This window comes from Ambystoma mexicanum, chromosome 4p (assembly GCF_040938575.1).
Source record: "Ambystoma mexicanum isolate Mex_15411 chromosome 4p, UKY_AmexF1_1, whole genome shotgun sequence".
Classification (NCBI taxonomy): Eukaryota; Metazoa; Chordata; class Amphibia; order Caudata; family Ambystomatidae; genus Ambystoma; species Ambystoma mexicanum.
The window spans coordinates 556,492,302-556,506,935 of NC_090927.1; the positions used below are offsets into that span (position 1 = coordinate 556,492,302).

General features: G+C 40.7%; 1 protein-coding gene across 2 annotated transcripts in view; it reads right to left on the reverse strand.

Annotated features, from left to right (window-relative positions):
* The window catches only part of CSMD1 (CUB and Sushi multiple domains 1), a 5,442,057-nt gene that overhangs the window by 2,743,659 nt on the left and 2,683,764 nt on the right, over window positions 1-14,634 (reverse strand). For both annotated transcript variants that reach the window (XM_069606098.1, XM_069606099.1), the window contains exon 8: window positions 13,383-13,470. In XM_069606098.1, the coding sequence (XP_069462199.1) occupies window positions 13,383-13,470 (88 nt within the window). The remainder of the gene's footprint in view (window positions 1-13,382; window positions 13,471-14,634) is intronic.

Consider the following 14,634-nt stretch of genomic DNA (forward strand, 5'->3'; position numbering starts at 1 on the left):
GAACTCTGTTAACCTATGACTTAGATCAATGCATCAAAGCTAAGTGGAACAGATATTTTTAGAAAACAAGCCTTGGAAATTTGCCATGAAAATCTAATTTACAGACGGTTTTATATTTCTAAGCTCAGAAAACTATTCAATTGGAATGCTGATGGGGGCAATGCCGTTGTACATCCAATGCCTGATTCCTGCAGTTATATATGGCCTTGAGAGCTTGGTGAACATCGAATTAAAATGGTTGCAGCGTGTGGACGGTTGATTTTGGAGTGCATATTGGGACTGCCGCAATGTGTCCCTATGCCGATATTATTAAGGCCCTGGTGCTGAAGAAAAGAGCTTGTATTTTCCTTAAAATGATGACGGGATCTGCCAACTTGTTGCTTAGGATTCTTCATTAAACAGAAAGTAAATTGGGTCCCAGATCCAGTTTCAATAGTGCCATGATCACTCTTTTTAGTGATTTAGGTTTGACACCAGAGTGGGGAGACAATCTTGACACCCTTACCCACAAATCTTGAAAGCAGTTGGGGTTATGGGACTGGACTGGAATGAAAACTTTAACAGTCTTGAAAGTTAGAAGAGTTACTCATTCGTCCTTAACGTGCTATATATATTTTTAGGGAAGTTCAACCTTACTTAGGGTAATACCCTTCCAGTGGATTAAGGAGGTTTATACTGCTTTTGCGGATTAATCACCTACCTGTTTTTTGTGTATTAGGCCCCTCCCCCTCTGTAAGCGAGGAAGACCATTTCCGACAACTGTGCCATATTACGTCAAACACTGAAACAGCTAAATATGTTATGACAGAATGCCTGCGGATGGGCGTAGACCACGTGAAACATCTGGACAAGTATACTCACTATCTAGAATCCATTCAAGACGAATATTTCTGGAAGTGATGTGTTAACTCTTTAAATGGGGGTTACACATGTACACATGGCTTTGTTCAGAGTATGGAAGATTTTTGAGGGGCGGTAAAGCTGGACGTTGGATGAAGAGAGGGATGGTTTATAAGCCCTTGAGTGGGGCAGAGCAATTACTGAATTTGTGTAAAAGTAAACAGTTAGTCAATCTCCATCACTCCTTTCCTGGGAAAAGTTCTGGAAAAGCTGGCCATTTCCCAGCGTAATCTTCACACTGAATCTGTTGGTTGTGTCCATGACCATCAGTCAGGCTTCGAGCTGCCAGAAGCACGGAAACTGCTCTCCTGAACATCTGTGAAGACCTGCTCTCCAACCTCGATTCCAACACCCCCTGTGTCCTCATCTTACTCGATCTCTCTTCAGCCTTTGACATGGACAACCATGCCATCATGCTCAACCATCTCTGTGATAACCTGGGTATCACCAATCAGTCCCTGGCTTGGCTGACTTCTTTCCTCTCCGATCGACCCACCCAGATCCAACTTGGGTCGTTCCTCTTCTCTATCTCTGTCTCTACCTGTGGTGTTCCCCAGGGTTCTAATCTCTCTCCCTGGCTGTTCAATCAATAACTGGCACTTCTTGCCAACCGCATTGCCGCTCAGCCCCAACTTTCAGTGCTATGAGGATGACATTCGACTCATTTTCAGGCTCCCTTGCACCACCTCTTCTCCTTCTCTCATCTCTGACTGTCTGATTGCTATCCAGGAGTGGTGTGTCACCAATGTTCTCTGCCTTAATGCCAGTAAGGCTGAGATTATCCTCATTGGCACAGCTGCTCCCTCCTTTCCTGTCACTCTCTGGCTGGCCTCTATTGGCCCTCTTCCTGCACCCATCTGTGAGGATAAATACCTTGACTTCACCCTCTACTTCTCTCCTCACATTGCTGACATCTCTAATAAGTCACACTACCAGCTGCACCTCCTCAGACGTATTCTTCCTCTCCTCTCCTTCCCACATAAGGTCACTGTCTCCAGAGCTCTGGTGCTCTCTAGGCTGGACTACTAGGTTGGACTACTGAAACAGCTTCTTTCTGAATATGCCTGCCTATACTCTCTGCCCTCTGCAACTCATCCAAAACAGGACTGGAAGACTTGTCCTTGGCCTCGAGCCCCGGGAATGTTTGTCTACAGGCCTGAAATCTCTTCAGTGGCTCCCAGTGGCAGCGAGGATTAAGTTCAAACCCCTCTGCATGGTCCACAAGGCCTTCTGGGGTCTGGGGCCTCAATACCACCAACTCTCTCTTCCTAAATATCTTCCTTCTCGAGCTCTTTGTTCATCCACCTTCAACTCCCTCAGGGTCAGTCGCTTCGCCAAGCAACAGGTTGGTGGTATTTCTTTTACTTCGTCTGGGGCCTCCCTCTAGAACAGCCTCCCTACCTCTCTGAAACCTGAGGAGAACCATCTCCAGTTCCAGAGGCCCCTCAAGACCTACCTCTTTGCTTCTGCTTTCTCTCCTCTTCTCCCCTGCTGATCTCCTGGCTGAAACTGAAACTGCACTGGTTACCTGGCTACCCTCTGATCTCGGGCCCATGTCCCCTACCCACCAGTTGCAAACCTACACTGCCCCACCCGAGGCAATCCTTGCATTCAGGGGTTGTTTCTGTATCCCTACAACCCCCTTCCAGCACTTGACACCTGATGTCTCCACTTACCCTTGCACTTGCCACCAGCCGGCTGCTCTTTTTATTTATTGTCTTATATATTTTTACTGTTTATCCTATGTACTGCACTGCCCCCTTCCCTTATCCCCCTGCACTTTTCCCCCTCGCCCCACCCCTGCACTTGTGTGATCTCAATGTTTCCGGACCTAGTAAGATCGTTGTCTCTGTCTTCCCTCTGTTCCTCCTCCCTTGCCTCGTCGCTCCTTGAAACACTTGTATAGGCGTGTTATAAATGCCATATCATATCATATCTTTTAAGAAAATAACTTGCTAATGAAGTCTGGTACAAGTACCATCATTGTGGCACTATGCCATTATCTTTGTCCCTTCCCTTACTCTACTCTACTCAGCATATATGCATATATACATGTCGAGGATGTTTTAAACACTCTTATTATCTTTACTGTATCTATGCCTTCTTTTGTTGTTGCTGTACTGATCTCATGTTGTTTCATTTGTTGACTGCACTGTCATGAGAAGTGTATGTATAATGCAATGCAATATGTTTTAATGTAATATGTTTTAATTTTGTATTTTGTTTTATATGTGCAAAGTTTATGTTAAAATATAGCACATTAAATACATTAGATTGACAAATCACAATCTCATTAGAAGTTACAGGCATTTTCAGAAACCAATGCCTAGAACGGTCCATTAAGGCTTAACCTTTAAAAGCATTAGGCCCAATGGAAAACGTGTACTTGTTCTATTAGTCATTAGTTAATGAAGAATAGATTGCAAGCAGAAGATGCTTTTACTGATAATTATCAGCCCCCGTAGATGAAACCCAGTTAACCTTAAATGTGTGCATCACTTTAAAAAATAGGATTTTGAGCGTAAACGTGCAATCATTTGCAAAGTGAAAAAAACAAAAAATCAAATTCAGCATACATATATACATTCTGCTGAGAAAAAGCTGTATCATTTGCATACAAACACAGATGTATACACCAAGAATACTGACACCATTTTGACTTTTCTTTTATTATTTCACTCATATGCAGTAATGTGTTGATATAATTGCTGTTAAATTATTAAGATGGGAATTGTACAGCAATGTACTTAAGCACATTTTCTGGACTAGTCATTCATATGTGTTTTTCAATGTATAGATGTTTGGGAGAATCTGTACATTGCTTATTTTATGATGAATTAAAATGTTACAAGGATATAAATAGACAGGCACAAATGTGTTCAATAGTATGATAGACTTAATTCAGTTACAGTGTGTTGGGGTGATTTCCCCAGCATAGCGAGTAACGAGACCACCTGCATTTACCTGATTCATTATTTCAAAGAAAACAAAACAATATTCCAGGTGCAATACATTTAAATATATTACAAATGAGGACTGCATAGGCTCAGTGGTTATTACTTTGCTAATGATGTCAGCAAAGTAATGCCTGTAATAACACTGCTTGTGCCCAATATTAGTGGTGTGTGTTAATGTGTGCATTATGTTGTTGAATTAGATGGTTCCTGCTCAATTCACATAAGGATAGAGGTCATGTTTGGGAAAAGACAGACATAGCGGAATTAACAATTGTTTTGTCTCTCTCTCCTTCTGCTTCCACCCTTCAATGTTACTACTCCCTCATCTGCACAACTGATCACACCTCTGCCCTGCTCCTCAATCCTCCACACTACTCCTACTGCCTCCAGATTCCTACTACACCAACCTTATTCTGAGACACCCCTTATTCTCTACACAGTCATACATGAACACTTCCTCACATAATCACTCTTGGTGTTCTTTCTTGAAAACGTACAGCACAGTACCGCGTGTACTCCTTATCTAATACTTCAGACGTTCTACAATATGCATCTACACTCTTTTCCACTGCCCTTCATCCTTCTGGTCCCTTGGTCTTCCAACCCCTTCTTCTAGCCAAACAGCTACAACTTCCTGTTTCCTGGTGGTTCGTGTATTCCCCTCCTTTCATTGGTCATCAGGCACATGTTTCCCCACATGCGAAGAAGTAGCATTACAGAAGGTTTCAAAGAGTGGGTTAAGCCCCACCCCTTTCCACAATCGGGGCTGCTGCTCTGCAGCGATGGTGGCCTGTGCTGCACAGTGTCCAAGCTTTTGTCAGGAGACCATGGTTTGGTCCCTAAATACAGTTCTCAGTTGTTGTATCTTAGTGTTAAGTCTCTAGTTGTATGGGATAGACACCCCAGTCTCTTAACCAAGCGTGCAGAATGCTGGTGTGTGGAGTGCAGCATCTGCAACAGCTGCACAAGAGCTCTGGCTCCTCGTTTGGTTGTTCTCACTCTCCTGGCAGTGTTTGCACAATGATTGCTTGGGGCTCAAGGCAGGAATGTTTCACCCCACATTGCAGTGTTGTTGGGCCTCACCACCCTTCTCCGGGTTCCCTGGAGCCACACCGTAGCTCTGGTCTCTGTGCGGCATGAAAGTCGGAACATTCAGCTGATGAGGCCCTGCTTATTTGTGTTGTACCCGCTGTTCCCCGTTGGGCAGAGCTTGCCCTCTCTTCCCATTGGCTTCCTGTGGGAGTTAAGCGCAGGCTTCTGGGAATGCCAGTTTAACATTTCATGGGTGGAGTTCACTCCTCAATGGTGTTCTAGGCCTGGTGCTTCCAGCTCCTGGCTTGGCAGCGGCTGTGAGTGTTCCGCAGGCTCGGCCACAGCTGGATCTGCCACATCTGGCATCGCTCTCTCTTCCTCTCCTGTTACTCCTTGCAGAAGGTCGTCTCTGGGCTTCTCCAGCTCTGCTGTTTTTTTCTTCAACTTTCAAGTTCTGCTTGTCTTTTTATCTTGCCCTCGGTTAGCCATCATACAGTTTAACCCCCATAGAGCCAACCAAGATATTGCGGTCTTGAGGTACGGGAGGATCACTTCTACCCTTTCTGTGGATTTCCTGTCTTCTAAGCGAGGGTCACCCATAGTGGGATCACACTTTCCCTGTCCACTTGGGGGTGTTAAACTCGGGGGCTCAAAAGGGGGTGGCTCTCCTAGGGGAGAAGGTACGACATCCCTGTATTCATCACATCTCTCAAATTTGATCCTCTTTGCAGGGCTGAAGTGAGGAAAGCAATTTGTCAGATATTCCACTTGAGGGCTAACCAGCATTGTCTAAGCCAACTCAAATCACCATATAATTCCTATAATCATTTAAGCCCTTCTTATCAAGTGGCACTTTAGTTGCTTGTTTCCTTTGTATTCACCATGTTCTAAATAAGAAACATTTGGCAAATTTATAGACTGCATATAAAATTGAAAGATGATGCACTGGGATGTTCAATTTTGAACACATACCACTATTTTAATATATAACATTATGGGTAAATATTTCGGTTGGATTCATTTTCCGAGTTAAAGATATTTTCCTGGCTGTAGATGTTAGCAATGTTTTCCTTTAGTCTTCAGGACACGGTTCCAGTGTGGCAAAACACCTCTTCAAATAACTGCAGGGAGATCTCAAATAACTGCAGGGAGATCTATTTCAAACGTGGGCTTGACATATGTATGTATCATAACGATCCGTACAGGTGTTGATATGTAGCAAGTTCTGTGAGGTTTATTGGGTGTTATTTCTCCTGGGAGCAAGTAACTACCTATTACTGATAATTGAAAGAACCATACATATTTAAATGAAGCAAGGTGTTGGTGTGCCGCCTCTGTTCTTATGTCCATGTTTCTTTTTCAGTGCTGTCAATTACATGAGAAGGGACCTATCAGATTGCTTTATCTGCACAGTATTTCTCCTTTCAATGTATCCATATGCAAAGAATCAGTGAAACTTTTGGCATCGGATTGCTTAAGTGTAATACTTCTGGGAACTCGTTTATTTTAACAGTCCCTAATAAGGATTTGGATCCTTGTGAAAGGAGGGAGCCATGAAGACCATTGCCCTAAAAGATGAAATACAAGAGCAACATGTAACATTGCATAGTTCTGTTCCAACTGCAAGGATGTCAAGATGTTCAGATAAGACCTGGGCAAGGGTTTCTTATTTAGTTACTTTGTACCAAATGACAAATGTTGATAAATGGCTACGTTGAAGCACTCTCATGGGAAAAACCACTCCACATAGCTGAGTTTGTTCCCAATGTTGATGGTTGTAGATATATGCATGTATCAGATTTCTGATCCCTTCTTTTTTTTGGAGGCACTCCTTGCTTTGCTACTTCCTTATATCTTCTAAATGTTCAGATACCAGTGCCTTCTCCCTTCTGTGAGGGGCATTGGTCTTAATAGCGGGAATATGTTCCTTGAAGCTAGCACAAGACCTCAGAATGGCTGAATTATTTTGATTGACGTAAGGTGCCAGAACACAAATGGAACAACATTTTGGGACTAACACCTTCATTCGCGCTCTGAAACACGTGTCTATGAGCGTAATATAAATAAAATATAATTTAATTTAATTTCATCTCAAACATAATTGCTGAGGCTAAATGACAATTACCAAAATAACGAATTGGAGGAGACTGTTGCATTAATATGACAGATTCATGAATTATGTTAACCTAAAGCAGAGGTAGGCTTTCCCCACTCTGTCTTTGCATTTTCTTTCCATCTCCAAGGTTCTTCACCCCGTATATCAAGTTCCTTCGGACTTTCTGTTTGACTTAACTTGAGAGTTTACAAAACCCACATTAGACGAAATGACTCTTGGAATTAGCAATGTGAATCTGTGAGACATGGTGTCCCTTCAGCATCCCACAGCTTCTTCTCATGCCCTCAACATTATCATCCCTGTTTTAATGCTCTAGTAGGAGCACCCCTTGTAGACATTACTTGTTATTTACGCCAGTTTCAAAGTATTGTGCTCTGGGGATGTTTCTAAACATGCAGACAATTAAATCCGTAGGTAATTCCTTCAGTTCCCAAAGATCTGATTGACTGATTCTTCTTTGCAAAATGTCTACATTTCTCACTGTATTGTTTTAACATTTGTGCCGCAACATGCATGTGTATGTGTCTTTTACATTAACCTCTACAATAGGTATTATAGCAATTACACAGTTGTCCTTTTATTTGGCCAGTGCATATTTATGATGTTCCTGTATTAATGTGTACCTTATGTTATCATAGAATTTTTTTTTCAAAGTGTTACTGTTAAGGAAGTCCCCTAGTTTCTCTATCCCAGTTGTTTCCGCTCTTCAAGCAAACCATCAATCCATGAGCTGAGGGTACTGTATTGAAATTTGGTCTCCCCTATGCTTGCGATTAGTTAGATTTGGTGTTTTAGACCTGGAGAAAACCTAATAATCCCTTGTGCCAAAACATGTCTTTCAAATGGAAAGGATAAATGCACTTTGTTGGACTTCCCAGTGCCACAACTATTGAGTAAATTATATTTGTCACGTGTGTGTATGTGTGGGGGAGTGTGTGTGTGTGTATATGTATATATATATATATATTTAGAAAAAACCCATTACCCGATCCAGATTGGAAACGGGATGTGTTAAGCGGAATGCACTCCCAAAAAAACTCGAATATAGAAAGCCTTAATGACTCTCTATACTAAGGCAAAGAAAACCCAATTGGTCCAGACTGACATGCCTTTATTTTAAAGTCAGCATGGATAGGAAAAAGTACAAAACACAACGCGTTTCACGGCACACAGACCGCTTGATCACGTAGAACAGTGTAAACATAGACAAGGTGACTATATATGGACTCATGTAACTCTATCCCCAGTATACAATGTAGAGTGTCTCCAAGACAATTGACTGCTGTCTCAATACTAACATAGCAGACATCTTAACCCTTACAAAACACTGCACAATGCCCATAGTAAATGCATATCAAACTCATTCCCAGCGCTTTACATGTTTTCGTAGTGATTTCTGTTTGCGTAAAATAATTGCAAAACCAAATGCTCACAGGTGCGTGATGAGAAAATGAAATGCTAAATTCAAAACATTTCTCAACATTCTTAAGTTACAACCATTTGTCCAGCATTAATAGTTAGTACGGGCATTAGAGCTCTCAGAGCTAATGTATAGAAATGCTGCTTTAGGGCAATATAATTCAGGATGCCACTTGCGCCAAACAGCTCGTAATATCAACAAAATCATTACAGCATGTAAAGTATGGGAACCATAGCATAATTATCCCCAAAATAGATGCTGGCTATAAAGTTGCTTACCATTATCAATGGATAATAAACAAATGGGTAACCAATGAAAGAATCTCTATTGCTGAAGATCACGTGACTAACTGGCATTAGTAAATAAATAAAATGCCTAATGCTTAGCTGGATAAAAGTATATTCCAGCATAGACCAGTCTGTTGCTAATAAAGTGCATAGTACGTATTGCAGCAACTTATTCAAATGTGCCACATTTAGGAAAATAAAAAATGCGAATACCTGAACTTGCAAATTGGCAATAACCAACCCCTATGGTCAGACTGCAGTAAGCAGTTTAGCAGCTGATGATATATCCTAAATGGAGGTATTTAAAGTGCTTAGTGCATTCAATACCCAAATATTATGTCCGTGCAAATATGCATGGATGTGCAAATATGCAATAACCAACCTCAATGGTCAGACTGCAATTAGCAATTTAGCAGCTACTGATGTATCCTACACGGAGATGTTTAAAGTGTTGGGTGCATTCATTACCTAAATATTGAATCCGTGCAAATATGCAAGACAACCTAGTCTTAGATGTAATACTAGAATAAGATGTAATAAAGTGCATAGTGCATAATAAAGTGCATAGTGCATGTAAACATCTAGTTAGCTTCTAATAACTGATCTATACATAAAAGCAAGAAAGATAGTTCTACACATCTAATGCCTGTTATTTCCATTCTACCCAATACTGTTTAAAAAAATATTAACCCAAGGTAACCTATTCAGCAAAACCACATGGTCCCACAAAATCATTCGTAAGCATGTGCAGAAAGAAGGGCCTATAAATGGAATAGAATCTAAAAGAAAAAATATAGTCTGGAAGAAACAGGGGAAAGAGAAAAGAAAATCACAAAGAAAGGTATATACCTAAATTTGTATGAGCCCAAGTACACTTGTTCAAAGAACAGAAAAATTAAATAGATGTTTAAAATAGGACATACGTGCGTATGTCCTAATTTAAAAAAAGGGGCCACCTAAGCTTCATATTTCCCTCTGTTATGTAAAGAAGATGACAAAAAATATATGTATGTTTTGGGCAATGGACCAACCTAAAATGTAAGAGAGAAGGTGCCCAATTACATAAACAGTGCGATCACTTATGAACCCTCCAGTTACGAAGAACCTAAACGGCCCAGAACTATATATATAAACATGTTTAGTCGCAGGTATTGACTGATCTTTTTCTGTTTTTGCACTTATGCTCATTATTTGGTTTCACCTGTCTGTTTTAGCTGATTATTTTGCAACTGGGGGAGTGTTGTCTCAACTATGCCTTGCTTATCTTGGGGATTTATATGTGGTCCTTTGTTTTAGTTATATTGTTCATTCCCTTCATTTTCTGACATTACTTTTTATTATTCTTCAATGCTTCGAAATTTTTGTTCTAGTCTACTGTATGCTCTGGATCTGTTATACTACCTTTGTGCCTTCAGTTTTAGATATTTTAACATCAAGTTTTGCATTTGCACTTTGATGATTCAGCTGCTAAATTTTGCAATTTTTGCACAGTTCATCAGATGGATGCACCAGCACTTTATAATATCCACCAATTGTAGGCTGGATAGGCGTATTGGTGCCTTGCTGCTTTATCTTGCTCTTTTGCACTTTATAATTGATATTTGATTTTTTAGCTACTATCTCAGCTGTTCGCACCAAAAAATATCTTGCCAGTTTCAGATATTTTGACATCAAGTTTTGCACTTGCACTTTGATGACTCAGCTGCTAATTTTTGCAATTTTTGCACAGTTCATCAGATTGATGCACCAGCACTTTATTATATCCACCATTTGGAGGCTGGATAGGCATATTGGTGCCTTGCTGCTTTATCTTGCTCTTTTGCACTTTATAATTGATATTTGATGTTTTAGCTACTATCCTTGCTGTTTGCACTAAAAAATATCTTGCCGGCTATATTATTCTGCTGCTAATTTTTAACATTCAGGTCCAGTCCGACTGTTTTTAACCTGATTTTACATCTAATTGTGGTTGACTAGTTTCATTTGTCATTGTATTGCATTGTCTATTTTTAGTGTTGGGAATAACCTTTGTCACTGGACTAACTATGCATTTATATGGGAGACCTTTTAATACTTCGAGTGTGGCTTATTACATCTTTTATGCTATGCGATTATCACACTAATAATTTATACACTTTGTATTGATATGTTGTCAAGTCCCCTCATATGTAATTTTACATGTTTGAGGTCCTTCTTGCTGGATAAAAGCATTTGCAAAGCACTGTGCTCTAATCTTTTATGTTTTAGCATACATGCACACTCCTCTCCAACATGGCCGCCCCTGTCCCCTTGAAACTGGTAATAGCCATTGCCATTGACATAGTTGAAGGACCACTATTGAAAATGTATTTACACTGTCCTACCTTCTCCCCCGTACGTGATCAAGCGCTTAGTATAGCGCGAAACGCGTTGTTTGCAGGCTGCTGCCCCTAGGCGTCCTGTTGTTGTTCCGTCTTCTATGTGCTGCTATGTATCGTGTACTTGCTTTTTGCACGATGCGTTTTGTTTTTACCTTATGAAAACATTAAAGACATCAGTAATTCTTACACTGTGTCTGTTTGTTTTTTTCCGAACCTTTTGAACCTGGCATTCATGTTTGTGCCTGCGGGAGTGCGATTCGCCTTCTCCTCCTCTCTTTCCATATATATATATATATATATATATATATATATATATATATATATATATTCAAGGACAAAACTTACAGGGAACGAGAGAACAAATGCCCTGAAATTCAGCTAAAGCAACCTTAACTTTGCATCCCGTGTTGTGCAGCCTAGGACCACAATTTTGACATCCCTATGGCATCAATGATGAAATCACTGGTGACATCACTGTTTATATGATATATAACAACACTGGTTACATCTGTAATGACATCAGACATAATATAAAGTATGACTTAGCTAATAAAAGCTTTGATTAACAAAATAACAATTAAACAGAGCTGCAGCTCCTCATCAAGCCCTTCATTATGCTTGTGTGCTATGACTGGAATCCAATATGGCAACACTCTTGCCATGTCGACCCACTGACCTCGCTTTTACTGCATCAATTTTTTGACTCCTTAACTTTCTCCACCTACTCCAGCTCCCTTCTTGCACCTTACTCAAGACATGGCATTCTGTATTACATCTATACACTGGGCATATAATACAATGCCCTATCTATACCCTCTGCAACCGCAAGATTATTACATTTGTTGCTCTTTCTGTGTTGCTAGATAATGTTTCTATTGTGTGTTAAAACTACCAAGAAGTGATACATGGGCCTTCTGCCGTGCAAAATTCAAACTACTCCCACTGCAGCGTTTACTAATAAGTCTTTCTCAGCATGAACGTTTCTGCCTGGCTGGGACGCAATACGTGCATCCCAACATCCCTAAGCCAATACAGATATCAATCAGGAATTCACATGTACTGTGGGTAATACATTAATGGAGAGGGACCTATTAAGCCTGTAAACTCAAACATGAATCATTACCTAGAAAAAGGAGAATGGCAATGGGGTAGGGTGAGCAGGCATTTAACTACAGTTTTCCCAGCAGAGAAACAATGAACAGTTAGATGCCACAGTTTACTGCCTATGGTTGACCAGGGCAAAGAAAACAGAGGTAGTATGAGTTGGTGGATGACACAATCTGAGAAGCAGATCGGAATAGATTCCTGCATACTCTTATCCAGCACATACTCTAACAAAGAACAAACATTACCTCAGACCAAATCACTGAGGGTGACATATAACCGACAACCGCTGACAAATGCCATACACATGATTTATCAATGGCTGTAGCTCCTTCCTGTGCATGAGTGCAGATGTACCCACTGCGAAAGAGGTTGGGAGCCCTTAAAATATGTCAAGGGGCCTCATTATGAGTCTGGCAGTAGCCGTGCCGGTAAAAATGGCACGGCTGCCATCTGAGTCATTATTTTTCCAGCACCCAGCAATGGGGACTTACCGTCAGTCCCTACGGCCAGACGCAAAAAAAAAAAAGAAAATCCCCATTCCCATTCGAGTCCCATTGGACTCAATACGAATGGGGAGGACGGATGCACTGGCACTGTTTGCAACAGTGCCGATGCATCCGCCAAGGTCTGCGAGCGGGTGCCTTTCCACCCGCCAGGTAAAACCTGCTGGGCAGAAAGGTACCCGCTCGCAGAACTCGTAGTTTGCCGGTCCGGAAACGACGCCACCAGCAAGTTTACCGGTATCATTGTTTCCAGACCGGCAACCTCATAATGAGGCACAATGTACGTACACAGAAGGAACTGTGATTAGAGGCCATCCGTGAAGCATAGAGCTCACCCACTCGATATTAAATGTGCCACTGTGCACTTTTCCATATGAATTTTATGACAGCAACAAAGCTGCAAGAGGTTGTGTTGAGGTGTTTATAATTACAATACATAACGTGAATGTGATATGTATGATTTAAAAGTGCAAAATATGTTACATTATTATACACCAGAAAATGGCATTCTGATATCGGAAATCGAACATGCCAGACCAAATATCAGTCCCACTCTGGCCTTAAAATACAGAATCGTGCACATACAAAATAAGAAAGGAAAGAAGCAAAAACATATGGAAAAAACATTCATTTGAACAGGTCTTTCAATAAAGCACACTTTCGACTCCGAATAATGTACATCTCAAAAGAACAAGCATACCTGAAATCAGATCCTGTTCTTTTTCCATTCTCAGGTACTCCAGGATCAGGACACATATCAGATGCTATGGCAACACCAGCTTGACTCACTGCAAATATAAATCATACACATAGTTGTATATTGTGTTTATTTTAAAAAACACAAGAAGACAACATAGAACATTCAACTTGACAAATAGCTGATGACATTTCAGGTGTGATTAATTCTGTGGATATATATATATATATATATATATATATATATATATATATATATATATATATATATATTATATAGTTTTTTAATCAGAGTTTATATCATTAAAAGCGGTCAATTTGCATATCCATTTCACAAATGTATTCTTCAATCCCAAGTAGTTATATATTTTTTGCTTTTTTTAATTATGTACCCAATGTAAGAATACACACAAGAACAGTAGGCCCACCTGCCGATCAACGAGACAATGTTTTGCTCCTAAGTACAACACCTATTGGTTGCCAAAAAACAATCATGTACTTTGCCAGTTTCAAAAAATGCACTTTCATATAGTGTTCAGTATGGAGTTTGGGATTTGAACTTCATTCAATTCCAACATCGTTTATTCATGGTCATTCGATCGAAAAAGAAAAAAACATTTGTTTTACCAGTCATTCTACATATCCCAGCAACTACATGCACATGTTTCGATCTGTTAGCAGCAATGTTAGCAGTCCCATACATTCAAGAAAAGCATTTACCCAAGATGGCCACCGTGGATCTGAATGACGGTACGCCATACGTAGCGGCAGCAGTGGCACCCAGGTAAGTGGGGCAGATGGTTGCACGGGATCTAAAAAACAAAGGGGAAGGGATTGGATGAGGGAAGTTGGCTATGCAGGTGAAGCAGCCGTCATGCTCCTCGGAACGTGGGCTGAGATCGTGGGATTCAGCCCACGATTCAACCAACCTGATTGCTTTGCTTCCCTGCCCTGGGTGCTAATATTAGAACCAGCCCACAAATATGGACGAGCCAAAGAAAAAAGTCTTCTCAGCAGTTTATCGGAGAAGGGGCTTCAACAAGCAAAGAATTGTGTACAAATGGCATAAATTAGCTGATGCTTCTTGAATTTGGGATGCAAGAGAAATTATATGTTTATAATTATATACGTAAGATTAGGAGAGTCTGTTCCTTCTGTGATCACAAACTAATTCTCTGCTAAGCACATTTGGTCGCAGCTGTAGGTAGAAAGAATGACTCCTATATGTGGGGAGTACTGTGGTTATGTGTTTTCAC